Genomic DNA, 18,722 nt, shown 5'->3' with positions numbered 1-18,722 from the left:
CTAGATATCCTTTCCTTTGCATCGAGAAGGAAAGTTACATATACAGTGCATATAACATTAAATAATATTACTCTGGTGAGTGTGGGTATTTAAAACCCTTTCCATAAACAGTTCCAGTAATCTTTACAGTAATGCAGTATCTAGGTCAGTATTTTCATTTCTGTATCACATGTGCAAGATGAGGCTGAGCGATGTTGGCTTGCCTAAGGCCACCTAGTGAGCTCTCATGATTGAGGCAAGGTTTGAACCGGGTCACACACAGCAGCGTCTCACTTCCAAAGCTGCAAAAGACAGATGAGTCAGAGTTCAGGACACCCAGCAGTGAAGAGCAGAGTTGCCACTTCAGCTCCAACCCAAACAAAGGTCAAAATTGCATATGCATTGCACTTTTGGGGATTCACCAACTCGCGCTTTAAAATGGTGGATATAGCAAGCAGTCTGCTGGCAAGACACGGGAAGATTGATGATGTCGTGTGGAGCGGCCGGAATATAGCATCTTTACCAGGTAAGCGTGATGCTAAATTTATGCTATGCAGAAAAACCCTAGATATTTGCTAATGGAAAGATTAATAGTATGTCAAAATCTGGACCTTGTTTTAAATACACAGATTAGTAATTGTATGCTTAATCAAAGATCTCTTTTAGTTAAGCATATTTTATTCTTTTTTTAAAAAGGTTGTTCTAGTCATTTTTAAAAAAGAAATCATCACTTAAAAAAAAGTTTCCTTGGGTTGCTTGTTAAGTCTGTAGGCAGAAAAACCATATGGAACTAGAAAACCATAGGCTCAGTTACTTAAAGATGGTACTCTGGGAATTTATTCGACCAAACAGCATGTTTCTTATACACATCCAATGATTTTTCTCTCAGCTACTTAATTCAGTTTGTTTCTCTTTGCCTAGTAAAGACATGTATTTAACATAACACCTTTAGAAGTTACTTTTTGTAGTTTTGTAGTTTTAACTTTTATCAAACTTTTTGAAATTATGGGTATATGTAGAAAACACTCTTGTCAATCTGTCTCTAAGGTTACAGCAGTTCTCTTGGATTATTGCAGTTTTAATAGAATTTTTGTCTGACTCGGTAATGGCTGAGAGGCTTAGGCTGGAAGTCTGAAACCCTAGGCCAGCCTTTCTCAACTTTTTTACCACTGAGAAACTCCTTAAACATTCTTCAGGCTTCAAGAAACCCCAGAACTGGCACAGTCATGCAGAATATGGTTGGGAAGCATAGCTGTGTACATGCCCATCTGTGACTCCTTCCCTCTCCTCCTCCTCCTCCAGGCCCATCACTGGCCATTTAGGAAGGGGAGTCGACATGACCATATATGGTCACATCACCCGCTAGATGTTTAACAAATAAAATATATATTAAAAATTATTTAACTCCCACCCATTTGGAAAACCTTTTTACGGCCATCGAAAAAACCCATGGTTTCATGAATCCATGGTTGAGAAAGCCTGCCATAGACTAATGGCTTTCTAAGTTCCCAAATTGGAGTACTAGAATGGAAAAGCTATCCCATTTTAAAAGAAAATTTTGCTGCCAATCCAGACTAGGCTCATGAACTAAATGGCTCATGAACTAAAGTTCTTCATGAATTTTGGCCAGTTCATGGTTTGTGAAGCAATGTTCATGAAAGGGAGCCCGACATTAACATTTGACAAACTTTGGTGCTGTTTGTGGCAGTTGTAAATGGATACATTTCAAAACAGACTGTCTCTGCTAAATTAAACTGCTTACAAAACTCCAAGCCAACATGAGGGGTAGAAAGCTCCAGCCTTGGAAACACCAATAGGAGTCCTCCAAAGCTTAACAGGCAGTGCTGGCTGCCAATAACACAACTCCCATTCTGTTCTATGGGATCAGAATAATATATATATGCTCAGCACCATCACCTCAGTCAGCTGTTTGCAGTTACATAGGGATGTAGGGGACTTGTTAAAAGCAGACTATCAGAACACATTCTTTCCTGATTGGTGTTTGGGGGTAGGTAGACTCAGGGCTATAAATCACCCAGGCACTTAGCTACTGAGTTCCTTGGCTAGGGACCCACATTTTGATTGTGATTCCTCTCCCCTGCTGGGGTTTGGGGGTATTAGGTAGACTCAAAGCTCTGAACTATTCCATCTCTCTGCTCACACCAAGCAGACAGAGAGACAGGCTTAGCAACTCAGCTGAGAACCCTTTTGATTGTGATCTCCTCTCCCTAGCTTGGGGATGTTTTTCAGATATTTTTTTCAGCTCATATTAAGCAAAATGCACACCCCTACTCCCAAACACACAGAAACACACACAAGTGTATACCAACTGCAGATTTCAACTTGTCCCAGAAATACAGATAATTTGCAATATTAAAATGATATATACATTTTATAACTTTGACAGATACATATGTAATCTGAACCATTAACAAAGTGGGTCAATGTTTTTCATCAAGTTTTGGTTCAAAGAGGCATTTCATTCATGAAATGTACAAAAGACTGGGGGAGATGGAAATTATACATCCATTATTTTAGTCCTCATGCAGTAGTACATAGAGCCTAAGATGGATGCTTTTGTAGCACAACACTGTATTTCAAGCAACCTGATAACTAATCCCCTCATTATCTCCTGCTGCTGCTGTATCTATTCAACAGTGAATTGAGCCTGTGATCCATGACTATTTGAGCATATGCTTCACAACAATTAAAACCAATTTGACTTGTGGATTGTACCCTTGAGGCTGGTCAATATATAATAGTAAGTTGCTCTATTGCTCTATATATTAACAGCCATTGAGTGAAGCAGGAGTCACAGAGGAGTCTACAGAAAGGGACTTCCAGGGGCCAGCAGTAACATGTTAATTAACCCTGAGACCAGCAGTGCACAATCAGGTTACATGGACCCTAATATAAGATCACCTGACTGTGCTATGTGTCATTACCTGGTTGGCTCCATTATGGCCATCTGTCAGTTATTCGCTGAGCTGAAAAGCAGAATCACACAGAGCTGGAAGATACCATAAAGGGTCATCCAGTCCAGCACCCCACTTTCTCAGGGACTTAAAAAACACACTGCTGACAGTTGCTCATCCAATCTCCTCCTAAAAACTTCCAACAAAGGAGGCTCCACTACCCTTCACAGCAGCATATTCCATCTATGAACATCTAAGGCAGCATATTCAGTCTGATCTGAACCACCATGGGAAATTTCTCCATTAGATCCCAAGGGCTTGCAACTAGAATATGGGAGGTCAGAACACAGCCTCTCTGCCCAGAGAACAGCTGACAGGAATCATTCTGACTCCTTCTCCCCAAGGGGAAATGAAAGTTTCTGTCATGTCCTAGAATAAGGACGCAGAATGAAATTTCCAGGGGCAGAATGCCACCATGCTGGTGCATTCCTCCCCCAGCCTCATAGCCACACAATATGGCTCTAGTGGGTCACATGCTGAGAACCCCTGCCTTAGACAGAAAAGGCTGCTATTTAGCCTGCACCTGAGTTAAACTCAGTCTACTGAAATAATTAGTATCCTGAAAAGAGCAATTCTTCCTACCAATGGCAGAAAAAGTACAAATACATCAAGCATTTCTCTCTGGGAACCCTACTAATTTCACAATGCCTGAGCTCACAGATGAAAATTTTCTTTAAATATTTCATAAATTCCCAGACTTGGTACTGAGTATTATGGAGAAACACATGGAGGTTCAATCAGAAGGTTCAGCCATTCAGCTCTGGATCTTACCTTCAGTTCTTCTAGGTCAGGTCTTTCCATACTGACAACTGCTGCTAAAAGTTGGTCTTCTAGGCCATCTTGAGTCACAGTAAAGTTGATGAGAGTGCACTGAGCTTGCATTTCTGGTTGGTAATGGGGGTTTGCTAGCTTTGTATGAAGTATTAGGCGGAAACTATGGTTGTATTCACATTCCTTGTCTCCAATTTTAATGTATCTATATGAAACATGAGACGTCTTTATATTGTACTACTTAATGTCAATGTAAAGCAAGTAATTAAATTCCCCAAAAGAAACATGAATTTGCAGGAAAGGATCATTCTAGATCACCATTACAGTAAGCTACTTGACTTTGTGTCAAATTTCTCTGAAACTATGTCTGTAAAGGAATATGATACCACCATGAAATAAATGCCAATCAATACCATGAGGTATACCTTAGAATTAAACAATGCAACATTTCAAGTAATGCAGTATGCAAAGATCCAGTTTATCTGAGTGATCACCTCAGTAGCGCTTTCATGAGCCACTTCACGTGTGGTGCCAATGCCGTCTTGACAGGGATCTGAAAAGCTCCCATCATCTTACATATTAATGGATACAGATTACCATTTGTCATTAAACCAACAGCAGTGACCCCAGAAAAGGAGGACCTGTAACTATTGCTCATCGAGTATCTTCTGTGCAGGCACACTGGGGTCTGTGTATGAGCAGGCCTGCCATTGGATAGGTCTTCACAGTTAAAAGCCTCCAGAGGGCTGTGAATGCTGGATCCAGAAGCTTGTTCCTACCCAGGGACCATGTGCTCCTGCACAGCAGTGCCCTAACCCTCGGTACCTCTAGTGTCTCCAAAGCAAGAGCATGCAGCAGGGCAGGACGGAGGGCATATGTGCCTGTGCAGAAGATACTCAATGAACAAGAGTTACAGGTAAGTGCAATGTGGTTTTCTTTATCAATCTTCTGTGCAGTCCCACATGGGGATTTTAGCATGCTACTCACTTGAACAACCAATTAAAAACTGCCTTGGCTACTGGAGCCTCACATCTTGCCTGCAGATCCAAAGGTGACCATTTATAACACATCTCAAACTAAATAAATAATGATCTACAAATGCGTCTGCCAGTGACCAGGTGGCAGCTCTGCAGATCTCTGTCAAAGGTACTCCATCCAGGAAAGCTGTTGGAGAAGCCATTGGTCTAGTGAAATGGACATGACTGTTCTATGGGCTTGGCAATCTGGCTATATTATAACACAATTGTCTCCAACCACTGGTCCCTCTCCCCGCCCCCCCGAAGCAGCCGATTAGCTTGCGGCCCGGCAAGCTTCTGGCTGCAGGAGGGGGGGGGGGAGAGGGAAGTGTGGCCACAGGCACGCGGCTGGCGCAAACGCGCACACGCTGCAGTTACACGCATGCACAGAGCCACCGCGCATGCGCGTTTGCTACCCCGCATTTGCGCGGGGCTGCCACTCATGCGCGGACCCTGGATCACCCTCTCCCTCCACCCCTTGGCAACGGGCCGCAATGTTAAAAAAGTTGCAGACCGCTGTTATAACACTCCCTAATGGTCCTGTCAATCCATCGGGACAGGTGGTGATGCTTCCTTCTTAGGGCCACTAAAACAAACAGGTCTCTGTCCCTGCAAAACCTCAGGGGTGTCTTCAGGTAAAATAATACTGCCCTCCTAATATCTAAAGAATTCAACAAGTGTTCATTCTCAGAACTCAGTGCAGGGCATAATACAGGAAAAACAATATCATGGATTAAATAGGGTAAAGGATTATCGTTTCAGGAAAGAACTTCAAAAACGGGATACATCTGAAGAGCTGCTAGCTCACTCACTCTCCTGGCTGAGGTAACAGCTATTAAGAAAACACTTTCATAGAAAGTTCTGCCAAAGATGTTCAAGCAAGAAGTTCAAAAGGCCCTGGTGCACAGTGCTCCCTGGAGGCTTTTAGCTGTAAAGACCTATCCAATGGCAGGTCTGCTCATGTGCAGTCCCCATGTGGGACCGCACAGATGATCAATGATGAAGTAATGTTGCCAGTTTCCTGATGCTAACAGGAAATCTCCCATCACCTCAATGATATTCATTCATTCATTCATTCATTCATTCATTCATTTCATTTCATTTCATTTATCACATTTATATACCGCCTTCCCCAAAGGCTCAGGGTGATTTACATGGAACTGAGAACAATACAAAGAACCATACATATAAATCACTATAACATTAATATTACTAACTGATGATAACAGGGTAACAGAACAACATTAAATAGTAATAATACAAACAATTCCAGGAGCAGAATACCTTGAGGGATTTTTTTTTGGGGGGGGGGGGGAGGCAGGGGCCCTGCAGATGTTGTTGGTTCTGCCTGGCCTCAACTAAATGCCTGGTGGAAGAGCTCCTTTTTGCAGGCCCCGTAGAACTGTTTTAGCTCCATCACAGCCCTGATCTCCTCTGAGAGCTCGTTCCACCAGGTGGGGGCCAAGATAGAAAATGCCCTGGCCCTGGTCGAGGCCAGGTGGGCTTCTTTAGGGCCAGGGATCATTAGCCGATCGGTGGTAGCGGAGCATAGGGTTCCTTGGGGGGCATAGACAGGGAGATGGTCCCTCAGGTACATTGGACCCTGACCGCGTATTACCAGAACCTTTAACCTGCTCAGGTAGGAATGGTGAGATAAACAAGGAGATAAATTGGGGGAAATCAGCATTGCCAGTGATGCTCTAGCACTCAGCCAAGTCCCCATATTAGCAGTCAGACCCCTGCTCTCACAGATGGTAGTTTATATCTCACTAAGGCATAGTCTCTTCTCCATGCTTCGCCCCAAAGTTCATAAATGCAGGACACTGCTTGCCCCAAAATGAAACAAAATGGATGCCAGTCAAGAGCAAACCAGGCAAGTATTTTTGAAGTGTGAGTCAGAGAGGCTGACTGTTTATAGCCTCTTCCATTACCCAAAGAGATGCATAATTTAAGACAATGTGTCTCACAAAACCCATAAACTTCATCACCACCCAACTTTATTTCCCCTGCACCCATTTACCTTAATTAGGCAGCATTATAATAATGCTTAATTCTATTTACCTAACACACTAGCCCTTCCTGCTTGGTCCTCCTTTGTCCTCCTTTTCTGGGGTTACTGCCAGGATCATCAAACCTCTCCCACACCATTGTTCACTTCAGGAAAGCCCGTTAAATTACAGTTTTTCGAGCATTGTGTCACCTGCTCAAGGATTCATTTTGCTCAGTATGTGGAATACCCTACTTCCCAGCAGTATGTGTAAGTCTTTTTCTTCACAAAAATCTGTTGTTTTGCTGCTCCTCAAGCTGCTTCTGTGGACCTCTTCAAAATTGGTAATTATCACCTTTCCCTAAAACTCTCTCCCCCTCCTCCCTGTTGTCTTAGCATGTGGCTTGCTGGCTCCTAGCGCTACATAGTTGGGGGAATCCAGTTTTGTGGATTCCCCAACTAACACTTTAAAATAGAGGATGTAGCTACTGGTTTGCTGCTGGAAGGCTGGATTCTGATGACATAATTTGAAACACCAGAAATATGCCATCTGCAAAAGGTAAGTATCTCACTATATTTTCCGGGTGCAGAATGGCCCTGAGTTTTCCCCAGAAGCAATGTCACACCATTGCTGATGGCAACCCCATGTCCCAACCCATCCAGACTCCAAACAGTTGCTAGCTAGTGGTTAGCAACGCTATCCCTTAAAAGTACTTTTATGTTCTCCACCAAAACTACACATATGTAGTATGTAATCATGACAGTGGGAAAAGCTTGCTTAAAGAAATCTTAACAAATTACCAAAAACGCTATAATGAAACATTTTCCAGATCTCCTTAATTGCTTAAGTGCCATTTCTTAGGAGCACTACTACAGGATATGATTTCTCCTAAGATGGGACTTGGAGAAAAGCTTCTTCAGTGTCTTAGAAAGTTCACATGCAATTGGACATGCACAGAAACAGAGGAGAACAGCAGGATGCAACCAGAAAATGCTTGTATTGAATCATCATCCGGAAGATGATGATCTCAGAAGAGATCTACCCTGAGCTTACCTTCCTTTTTTGATGGTCTCTCGACCAAGTAATGGACCTAGGACTGGGTCAACAGATTCTTCCAAGTTTTCAATGAGAACAACTTCACCAGCAGCAAGAGCCTGTTCTATCATGTCCAGATATCTAGGAAAGAGCAATTAAGGTGACAAGACACAAACAAAAGCAGCAATGACTGTTACAGCATAGAATTCGTGGCCTTTCACTGGATAGAACAAGAACTAGCTTGAGACAGTACTTAGTGTGTCAATCTGCAAGATGCAGGTTCAAACTCCTACTCTGCCATGGAAGCTCACTGGATGATGGTCAGCCACACACTCTCAGCCTAACCTACCTCACAGGGTTGTTGTAAGGAGAAAATGAAGGGGAGGATAATGGTTTAAGGTGCTTTGGGTCTCCATTGGAGAAAAAGCAGGGTATAAATGAAGCAGAGTTGGAGGAGGAGGAGGAGGAAAAAACATTGGTTCTTATATGCTGATTTTCATTACCAGGAGTCTCAAAATGTCTTACAATCACCTTCCCTTTCCTCTCCCCATAAAATACACCATGTGAGGTTGAGAGAGCCCTGCTCAGTCAGAACACCTTTATTAGTACTGTGGAGAGCCCAAGGTCACACAGTTGCTGCATATGGAGGAGCAGGGAATCAAACCTGGCTGTCCAGATTAGAAGCTGGTGCTCCTAACCACTACACCAAGCTGGCTGAAGTAAATTAGGAACCTAAAGGTTGAACTGCAAAAATTTTGTTTAAAATTCAAATATTTATTATAATTACGCACACATAATAAAAGTTAAAAACTTTTTATCAAATCTTAGTTATACATACCATGTAATACAACCAACAATAACACATGGAACATATGAGGAACAAAGACCAGATGCGTTTTGACCCCTAAGGGTCTTCCTCAGTGGTCAAGTAAGTTAAAATGCACTTACACAGTATAAAAACATAACGTAAGGGCTTGTTACGTGGTAAAAAAAAAATCTAAAAAGTAATGCTTCAACTAATACAATTTGTATATAAGAATGTCTCATATGGAGCCTACATTTTCCTGCTTGAGAATGCACTTTGAATGAGAGTTGGACATTACTGACAGCGGTAGTCTTTGAACAATATTTCAAAATGTGGGATCCATATTAGACATTCTTATATATAACACATATTAGTTGGAACTTCACTTTCTAGATTATAACAAGCCCTATATTTATATTTTTATACTGTATAAGTTCATTTTAACTTACTTGCTTCCTTGGGGCTCCTGCAGCCAAGGTTATAAGCCTGTAAAAGAACAGTACAACTTTGTGCATTGAAGAAGGACCACTGAACTGCCTTGCTATGCAGATTCAAAAGAGTAAATATAAGTAAATTAGACAATGTTGTGATGTGCCGAATGGCTGTATAGAAATGGGGATGTTTTTCTCACATCTGAATACAAAACTAAACCTACCAAAATTCTCTGTTCTACATAAATGTGAAATTTTTATCCCTATGTATCTGATTACCCCATAAGATAGTACTTGCTTGCTTCCATGAAAAGTCCTTTGTGAATATGCTTCTAACTGCACCATTTTCTCATATTCATTAAATGCCTTTCCATAACACAGCACCAAATCATGCTTTTACACAGAAAAGGTTACACAGGCAATTGAGAATGACATGCTCTGATACTTGAAATCCAATTTCTTGATTCAATATAATTATTGAAATACACATTAGAATAGAGAGGCAGGTCTGATTTAAAGTATATGCCTTCACCAGAACCTGCATCTACTGAAATTTGCTTTGTTTTGTTGCCATTTGTCTCTCTTGTCTCAGCGCTCCTGTTTCTAAGACAGTATGGTAGGATATTACTTTAAGGATGTGGTTAATCAACTACCACAAGAAAACTGCAAGCAAGTTAGTACTTAGCCCAGCCCCTGCAGACCTATGTAAGCAGGGAATGGCCTACACTATACCTTACTAGAAGCCCAGAGCCAAACACACATTAATTAACAATGTAAAGATGTTATTGGAAGTACAGAACCAACAAACATAGGGAATGTGAAATCATTGTATTTGATTGCCATCAGAAGTTGTGAGAATTCAGCTTGTCTTGGCCTTCTCCTCAGAAAGATAGCTAGGACAGAAAATAAAACAGCTTCTTGTCCCTTTGGGAGCTTCTTGAATCCCTTTTGAAATCCTCAGCAAAAGGGGGAATGAAAGCAGCCCTCTGAGCAAGATGTGACAAGAGGTCCCCTTTCGTTTTCCTCAAAAGACCTTTTCTCTTTGAGGATGTCTGATATTGCCCCTGTCCCATTGCAGGCCTGAGTCCTGGCCAAGTATTACAGATGTACCAATAGAACAGGAATTAAATCCTCAGCACTGAAAACTGCAGAGTGACGCACAGCCAGCTGGCACCCAGAGTGGAGCCAAGCCTTTTTATTCTCCTCCTCCTCGGTACATTCACAGTTTCAGTGAGGTTTCTATGGTAATCAAGCCAAGTTCTGCACGGCTCCTCCCCATTTAATCAGAAATCTCTATAATCTTGGTAATGAAAAAGGCAGGTTAATACACAAAAGTTCTATAACTGCCAAATTGGAGAGCTCTCCTGCAAATGTAATGGGTTCCCACAGTCTTTTAGTTTGAAGCCAGATATACATCAAACTTGACACTACAATCAAAGACATACATTTTTCATTGCAGTTTTGCATACTATGTTTGCTCACCCCTTCTGGCCAATTCGAGTCACTCGGAGATGTTCACCATACTTGGTTTTGATCCACTTGATGCCCTGGAGTTGGGGGTCAACCATGAGTGGCCAGCGTTCACAGTTGGTGAGTATGGTAGCATTTTCAGTAGACATGCGATCAGCTGGTAGCCCTTCATTCTGCCAGGTTGCTATGTCAGCGTCATCAGTCAGCATCACCAGAGGGTCTAGAGAAGGAGTCACGGGGATGGCAACCTAGGACAGGGAGAGACAATTTGCAAACACTTCCATATTCCATGCATAGACAAACTGTATTTCAGTTATCATTTCTATTATTTAACAGTATGGCCTTATGGCAGGAGTCAGCAACCTTCACCCCTTCAACATGAAAAGTTTAATAACTTTAAAGGAAAATCTCTGCCCATTGGAATCCTGCAGCAAAAGCAACCTTTATGAAAAGCAGTAAGACATCATTACCTGTAAAGAATGGCTGGGTAAATTCTGACCTAGAGGGACGATTAGGTCTGATCACCTGGGATTGACTAGACAAGTCAAGCTTGGGGGGTGAGAAAGTAGGCATGCAGAACCTTATTTCTGTCATGGAACACCAGGGGATAGGCCAGTAGTGACCCTGAAGTTCTTAGTTTTCTCACTTAATTCGATATCTATTTATTTATTCATTTATCAATTTTTATACCACTGCTCTCCGAAGGTCTCACAGTGGTTTACAATTATAAAACAATGATTTCCATAAAAACCCATAAAAACACCCCTTGTCACAATCAAAACAGACGGCAATCACTTCTCTAGAGGATTCTATTGTCCCGCCCCCTATCCCCCGTTCAGCCCAAGGGCCAAGTTCTCTTCCAATGGGAGCAGGGAACCAGACCTAACCTATTTGGGGGATCCTCTAATGGTAATGCTGAGACCCTGCCCAGGCCTCAACCATATACCTAGCGGAAGAGCTCCATCTTGCAGCCCCTGCAGAAAGCTGGTAACTCCGGCAGGGCCCCCAGCTCTTCTGGGAGCTCATTCCACCAGGTTGAGGCCAGGACAGAAAGGGTCCTGGCCCTGGTTGAGGCCAGGTAGACGTCTCAGGGGCCCAGGACAACCATAAATTCATATCCGCAGAGCCCCTTATGCCCCTTTTAGGGGGCATAAGCAACCAAGCGGTCCCTCAAATAAGTAGTACCCAAGCCACGTATAGCCTTAAAGGTCAGTACCAATACCTTGAACTTGACCTGGAAGCAGACTGGTAACCAGTCCAGTTGTCTGAGCCCCGGCTGAATATGGGTCCTGCACGGTGTTCTGGTGAGGACCTTTGCAACCGCATTTTGTACCAGCTGCAGTTTCCGGGTCAAAGCCAAGGGCAGGCCCGTGTAGAGCAAGTTACAGTAGTAACAGTAGTCTGATGTGGAAGTGACCGTTGCATGAAACACTGTGGTCAGGTGGTTGGAGGCCAGATAGGGTGCTAGTAGCTGCACCCAGTGCAGATGGAAAAACACAATACAGGAAAGGAAGTCACACTTTCTGATCCTGTCCTCTTCTACCCAGCCACAGGACCTCCGTCTTGGAGGGGCTGAGTTTCAGATGAGCCATCCAGCTACTGCTTCCAAACAACTGGCGAATGTATCCAGGGGGGAGTCTGGCCAGCTGTCTATTAGGAGGTAGAGCTGGGTGTTATCCACATATTGTTGACAACCCAGCCCATAGCCCCAGACCAGCTGGGCTAGAGGGCGCATATGTTAAAAAGCGTGGGGGAGAGTATCGCCCCCTCTAGCACCCGATAAGGGAGCCCACAGGGGTCTGACAGGTCCCACGGTGATCCTCTCTGTCCAATTCTGGAGAAAGGAGACGAGTGCAGTCCCCCTAATTCTGGTCCCAGTGAGGCAGTGGGCCAATAATTTGTGGTTGACCACATCAAATGTGGCGAACAGATCTCAAAGCATGAGAATGGCCAAACTGCCTCAGTCCAGCTGGCAAGGAGGCTATTGCAGGAGACTTGACTTTTGCTTCCACCATATCTCTAGCTATAAAACTTTTGACCTCCCAGAGAAACCCGCTTTCCATGGGAGACCCAAAGGAGGCTTGGCTATTTTAGTGTCCATTCAATTAATGGTTAAATCAGAAGCTCTGCCAAATTATGGGCAGTCATCTATGGCTGTGGCTATTTTGTTTCAAGATGCATGCTACGTCCTTGTTACTTTGTCCCCCAGGAAGAGCTAAATCACAGACAGAGACCTATTGGAAGGGCTGTGAGTTATACTTAGAGGTCCCATCAGCATTCCTCATATTAAGAGGGAACAGTAATGCCAGGATGGGTTGTGATTCCTATACTCTTTTTACTAGCTACAGCTTATATATTCCTGACTCTGAGATCTTAACGTAAGATGACCAAATTTTAACATTGGTAAAGCGGGACACCATTGACCGGGGGTTCTTGATTAAAAATTTGGTCTATATGGAGCAACAAAAAGGTTCATAGAACGCATAGAATGCAAAAATAGTATTGTAATATATATTTTTTAACTTCAACATAAGTACAGTTTGCCACAGGAGCCTCTTGTGGTGCAGAGTGGTAAGGCAGCAGACATGCAGTCTCAAGCTCTGGGAGTTCAATCCCAGCAGCCAGCTCAAGGTTGACTCAGCCTTCCATCCTTCCGAGGTCGGTGAAATGAGTACCCAGCTTGCTTTCTGGGGGGTAAACGGTAATGACTGGGGAAGGCACTGGCAAACCACCCCGTATTGAGTCTACCATGGAAAGGCTAGAGGGCGTCACCCCAAGGGTCAGACATGACTCGGTGCTTGCACAGGGGATACCTTTACAATTTGCCAGGTACTCCCAGACGTCCCTCCAAAAGTGGGACAATCTGGTCACCTTATCTTAACACAACTAAATAGAAAGGCTTTCAAGGATAGTAAGCATAATCTTTTGGGTCTTAAGTTGGCTCTAATTAAAGAGCCAAATTATTGCAGCATTCAGAACAAGAGATCAACAAAAGGTCAATAAGAGAAAATCCACTTGCATAACGAGAATATACTTTATTAATAGTGGTCCGACAGATCTTTTGACTATTTAATCCGGTAACTAGAGCTGTGAATGGACAAGACAGATTTTTCTACAAACATGACCCAGGTTTGCAGGAAAATATGAAATAAAAAATACGGGTGGGGGGGGATGTTAAAACACCCTGCAAATTATACCTGTAGCTTTAAGCAACAGATTCCCTCGGCGGCTGTTGCTAGGCAACTGCAATATTCACAGCATTTAGAATATACAGCTTTAAAAGAGGATTAGATATATTAATGGAGGATATCTATCAATGACTACTACCCATGGTGATTAAGGGGAATCTCCATATTCAGAGGCACTAACCCTCTTAATAATCCCAAGGTTAGGAAGCAATCCCAAGGTTAGGAAGGCCTTGGCCTCTATGCCCCATTATTGGCTGTCCAGAGGAACTGGTTGACCAATGTGTAAGACAGGATGTTAGACTAGATCAAATGGGCTGATCCAGCAGGACTCCTATTATATTCTTATGTTCTTAAAACTTGGTTCTGTCAGTAAAAGGTGGGGTGGGAAGACTTTTTTGGTCTTTGAGGGAGGACTTCTTGGAGCCAAGCCTGACTAGGATTGCCAGCTACAGGTTAGGAAATTCCTGAAGGTTTTGTTGTGGAGGGCAAGGTTTGGGAAGTGGAAAGGCCTCAGCCAGATGTAATGCCATAGAATCCACCCTCAAAAGCAGTCATTTTCTCCAGTGGGGCAAATCTCTGTTATCTGGAGTACAGCTGTAATTCTGCAGGTCCCACCTGGAGCATGAAAAATCAAGGCCTGAAAGCAAACTCTTGGTGACTTGATACCACCCAACTTGCTTGACTCGGTTCAACAGAAGCCACTTTATGAAATCCAGTGTGGTATAGTGGTTAGAACTGCATTGGGTCGAGGAGATCCAGGTTTGAAATCCCATCTTGTTGTGGAAGCTCACTTGGTGACCAATGATATTTAACCAACAATGCTCTGGTTCACTTGAAATACTGTGTTCAGTTTTGGGCACCCCAATTGAAGAGGGATGTAGACAAGCTGGAGCATGTCCAGTGGAGGGCAACAAAGATGGTGAGGGGTTTGGAGACCAAGACATATGAGAAAAGGTTGGGGGAGCTTGGTCTGTTTAGCCTGGAAAGGAGACGACTGAGAGGGGATCTGATAACCATCTAAGTATTTAAAAGGCTGCCATATAGAGGATGGAGCAGAGTTGTTCTCTCTCGCTCCAGAGGGAAGGACCAGAACCAATGGGATGAAATTAATTCAAAAGAAATGTAATCTAAACATCCAGAAGAAGTTCCTGACAGAGCGGTTTTTCAGTGGAATAGGCTTCCTTGGGTGGTGGTGGGTTCTCCTTCTTCGAAAATTTTTAAATAGAGGCTGGATAGCCATCTGACGGAGAGGCTGATCCTGTGAAGGCTTAAGGGGGTGGCAGGTTACAGTGAATGAGCGATAGGGTTGTGAGTGTCCTGCATAGTGCAGGGGGTTGGACTAGATGAATCAGGAGGTCAGTAGTTGGGAGATCCCTAGTGATTCCAAGATATCTCCAGGTTGACAGCCCTAAGAGAGAAAGAAGCAGGAAAGGGGGGGAAGGCTATTGGACTTTCAGGAAACGGAAGGTAGAAGTAGTGGGGAAAGTGGAAATGAGATATCTCCTGCTAGTCCTTGTGGGCTCCCATTTGTGTTGACTAAAAGCCCATAATATTTCCACAGCACAAATACTGGTTGTTGTGAGTCCTTCAGTAGGAAATAGTCTCACATTAAGAAATATACACAAAAACATCCTGCATGATTGCTTTAGTAAGGTAAAAGTATCCCCTGTGCAAGCACCGGGTCATGCCTGACCCTTGGGGTGATGCCCTCTAGCGTTTTCACGGCAGACTCAATACGGGGTGGTTTGCCAGTGCCTTCCCCAGTCATTACCATTTAGCCCTCAGCAAGCTGGGTACTCATTTTATTAACCTCGGAAGGATGAAATTGCTGAGTCAACCTTGAGCTGGCTGCTGGGACTGAACTCCCACCCTCATGGGCAGACAGCTTGAAACAGCATTTCTGCTGTCTTACCACCCTGCGCCACAAGAGGCTCTCGATTGCTTTAGTGCACTGATATAAATCTGTTCATGGTTTTACCCTTGCATTACTGGCAACTGTTCCCTTCTAACATTTCCCTTTCTATAATGTATCTCTAAGAATCCAGTTACCTGTACCTGCTAGTTCCTTCAAATACTGGTTATTCTCACATCACATCCACCTCTCTAATATATCTTAATCTACAACTTTCATTTTCTTTTCTTTTCTTTTTTAACCAACCATAATTGGTGCTGTATTCTGCACTCAAAGATCACACATACCTCTTCCTTTGACAGGAACATGGTGGGCTTCTGGCTGTGTCCATAATGGATACCACTTAGATGAAACTAAAGAGGTCCCAGATGCTGTCACCCTCATATCATTATTATTTTGAAAGGAATAGGACTTCAAAATGACATTATAACATTTAAAAGCTTTATTTGTGTCCACTTTGAAAAGATTGCTGCTTTGAAAAGAAACTGCTTCATTTGTATTTTCAAATTTTAATCTAGATTATTAGCAATATCCTTAAAAATGCTAGAAACAGAGGCACTACCTAACATTTCACAATTTTATCACAGTCCATGGCTCCAGCAGATTATCTGATAGGCTAGGTGCAGCTTTAATCTACCTCCCACTCCAGTTTTGTTTCAATGTTCCATTATGCCTGGTTCTATACAAACCAACTGATGACACAGAAACCTCAAAGAATGAGGCCTGGAGCAGTGTAAACTGACAGTTTGATAGAACAGGATCAGATTATACCTTGTACTTTTGCAAAATCTAATTAACACATTCACAGGTCTGTTACGGTGCTGCAGGGCAATGTTAGCAGTTCTACAAAGAGGACACATACATCTCAGGCCACCTTGGAGCCAGCTGAGCTAAACCAGAATATTTGGGGGGGGGGAGGCTGGAACCTCTAAGGTTACAACAGACATTTTCAATGAAAACATTATTTCTCACTGAAATAATATGTGATCCCCACTGCCATAATCTCTTGTTGCTTAACATTTCAGCCATTAAAATAATAAAGTAGAAGCAAATGAAAATAGTTGCAGATGAACATAATACTCCAGTACATAACAAGAATCTATAATCACAAAAGGATCTGTTTGCCCATCTGTCCATGACAGGCATGACTCCTCAGAGACAATCACAGGAGGTGCAACACCAAAGGAAGAGGAACATCCTGTTCCATGCAATTCCCAGAAACCCACAATCTCCCCCCCCCCCCGCCACCTGCATTCTTGCGCTGGAAGCTCTGGCTGTCTGTGGCATAATTCATCAGAAATGAAAGCTAGGAGCAGGGGGAAGTGAAATGGAGAGAAGCAAAACAGACCAGTGAAAGGACTGCCAGCCATTTAAATCCAACAGCTGATGAGCAGACACATGAAGTCCTTAGTTTTAAATGTCTGGCAGCCATTTCAGTAGTTTGTTTCATGTCCTCCTGTTTTTGAAGCAAATGCTCCTGGGCTGCATCTGGCTATGTTTTGTTTGTTTGTTTTTCCCAAATGAGATGACACTCCATTGTTTGGTTCTTCTTCCCAGAATGGAAATGCTGTAATCTAACTATTACAGCAATCAGACTAGATATTGTGAACCTGCCAGCATACAGCATCAAAGGCTGAATTGACAGGCTGTTAATCTGGAGCTGGAAATTTTACTTTTTTCTTCTTCATTTTTTAATTTTTGTAACATGTGCCTAATGAATACCTCTGAATAACTGGAATGCTTGCACAATGTTTTGTCATTTGGGTTAGCCTCAATAAAAGGTATTACGTGAATTTTTTTTCATGATTTCAACTACCTTCTAATTTACCCTGGTTTATTTAGTAATTAGAGACATTAAGGGGACTTTTCTATCAGGACATCACCCATTTGCCTGCCAGAGATCTAACTTTTTTGACTCAAAATATTATCTAAAATAAAAATAACAGAATTCTTAAAAAAATTAAAGTATCTGTATGTATTCTCTAGCATTCGCTACTAAAAACCAAAAATAAGTTTTTACTTTTTGATGTATATTGTTTTGGCTCTGACTTGGTTGAATATGCACTCACCTTTTTCTTTGTGTTATCTGAGTAGTCAAGCCATGTACTCTTTTAAATCAGTTCCCATCCCAGTTCTGCATGTGTTATGTTACTCTGTTGGGATTGGGGGGGGGAGGGAAGGCGGGTGCGTACCAAACAAAAAAAATTCTGCTGCAAAATATGAAAAAGCATAGAAACTGGATAAACTAGAGTGTTTGGGGGTTGGGGGTATGTGCTTCCCCATGGTTACTCAACACTCACTGGTTGTTTTGTTAGTAATTGCAGAGATTTTCCACGAGTGTGCACTGCCACATGTACCTGAATTCCAAACACCTCATCCTGTAGGGAGATCTCTCCACCAACTGACTGTCAGCAGGAGAAAGCCTTTCAGGGGGGAGGGTTAGAGCTCATTCCCTCCACCACCTCTCTTCGCCCAAGCTGTGATAGCAGTGTAGCTCAAAAGGCTTTGCAGACGACTTCGGCCAGATGAAAAGTGTCCACGCTCCAGTAATATCCCTGGGCTCTGACTACTCAGCATTACATGGCAGGGGATTGGGGTTCCATGGCACTTTATTCCAAGGAGGGGCCTAACTTCCCTGTTTCTATCTCCTGATTCTCCTGGTGATATCCAAAAAGCAGCAGCCCCTCCTCTCCCCACTGATGGCTGGGGTAAATCATTGTAGTCTGGAGCTGCTGATTCTCAGATCCTCAAAACCACAACCCTTTCAGTGAGTATTCAGTACTAAGCACTGAGCAGTGAAATTAAAAAGTGTAAAAATGTTAGGGGCATGCCTGGGATTCAAACCATTAAGGTCTTTAACATCAGCCTGTCACCCTGACTACTATGCCACCAGTTAGTGCAGGTACCCTCAGGTAGTGCAGGTACCCTCAGTTCAGTTTTTCTGGCTCCCTTCTGCACTCCCTGCTGGTGAAATAGTGTACTGGAACTTGTGGGAGGTACACAACTGGTGTTCCTGTAGGCAGCACAGAGCAAGGGACTGGCTGTTCTCCCATGGATTGATGAAGAGCGGGGTGGAGAAAAACAAGTGAACAATTCTCCTTTAAAAACTATTTTTAAAAATCACCCAGGCTCCAAAGAAATGGGAGGGGAGG

At 43.0% G+C, this 18,722-nt stretch overlaps 1 protein-coding gene and 1 long non-coding RNA gene across 3 annotated transcripts in view; one reads left to right on the top strand and one right to left on the bottom strand.

Moving 5' to 3' along the window:
• DNAH9 (dynein axonemal heavy chain 9) overlaps nucleotides 1-18,722 on the bottom strand; it is a 303,268-nt gene that overhangs the window by 90,086 nt on the left and 194,460 nt on the right. For both annotated transcript variants that reach the window (XM_077327460.1, XM_077327461.1), the window contains exons 53-55: nucleotides 10,483-10,718; nucleotides 7,783-7,905; nucleotides 3,726-3,930 (exon numbers count right to left, since the gene is read on the bottom strand). In XM_077327460.1, coding sequence (XP_077183575.1) covers nucleotides 3,726-3,930; nucleotides 7,783-7,905; nucleotides 10,483-10,718 — 564 coding nt within the window. The remainder of the gene's footprint in view (nucleotides 1-3,725; nucleotides 3,931-7,782; nucleotides 7,906-10,482; nucleotides 10,719-18,722) is intronic.
• Nucleotides 244-17,363, top strand: LOC143832690 (uncharacterized). Its single transcript, XR_013229357.1, has 3 exons — nucleotides 244-505; nucleotides 10,460-10,590; nucleotides 17,128-17,363. It is a non-coding gene; the product is annotated as an uncharacterized LOC143832690 (long non-coding RNA).

Source organism: Paroedura picta, chromosome 3 (genome assembly GCF_049243985.1).
Source record: "Paroedura picta isolate Pp20150507F chromosome 3, Ppicta_v3.0, whole genome shotgun sequence".
NCBI classification, from domain to species: domain Eukaryota; kingdom Metazoa; phylum Chordata; class Lepidosauria; order Squamata; family Gekkonidae; genus Paroedura; species Paroedura picta.
Note: the sequence above shows the minus strand (reverse complement) of the source record. Positions and strands in the feature narration are given on the sequence as shown.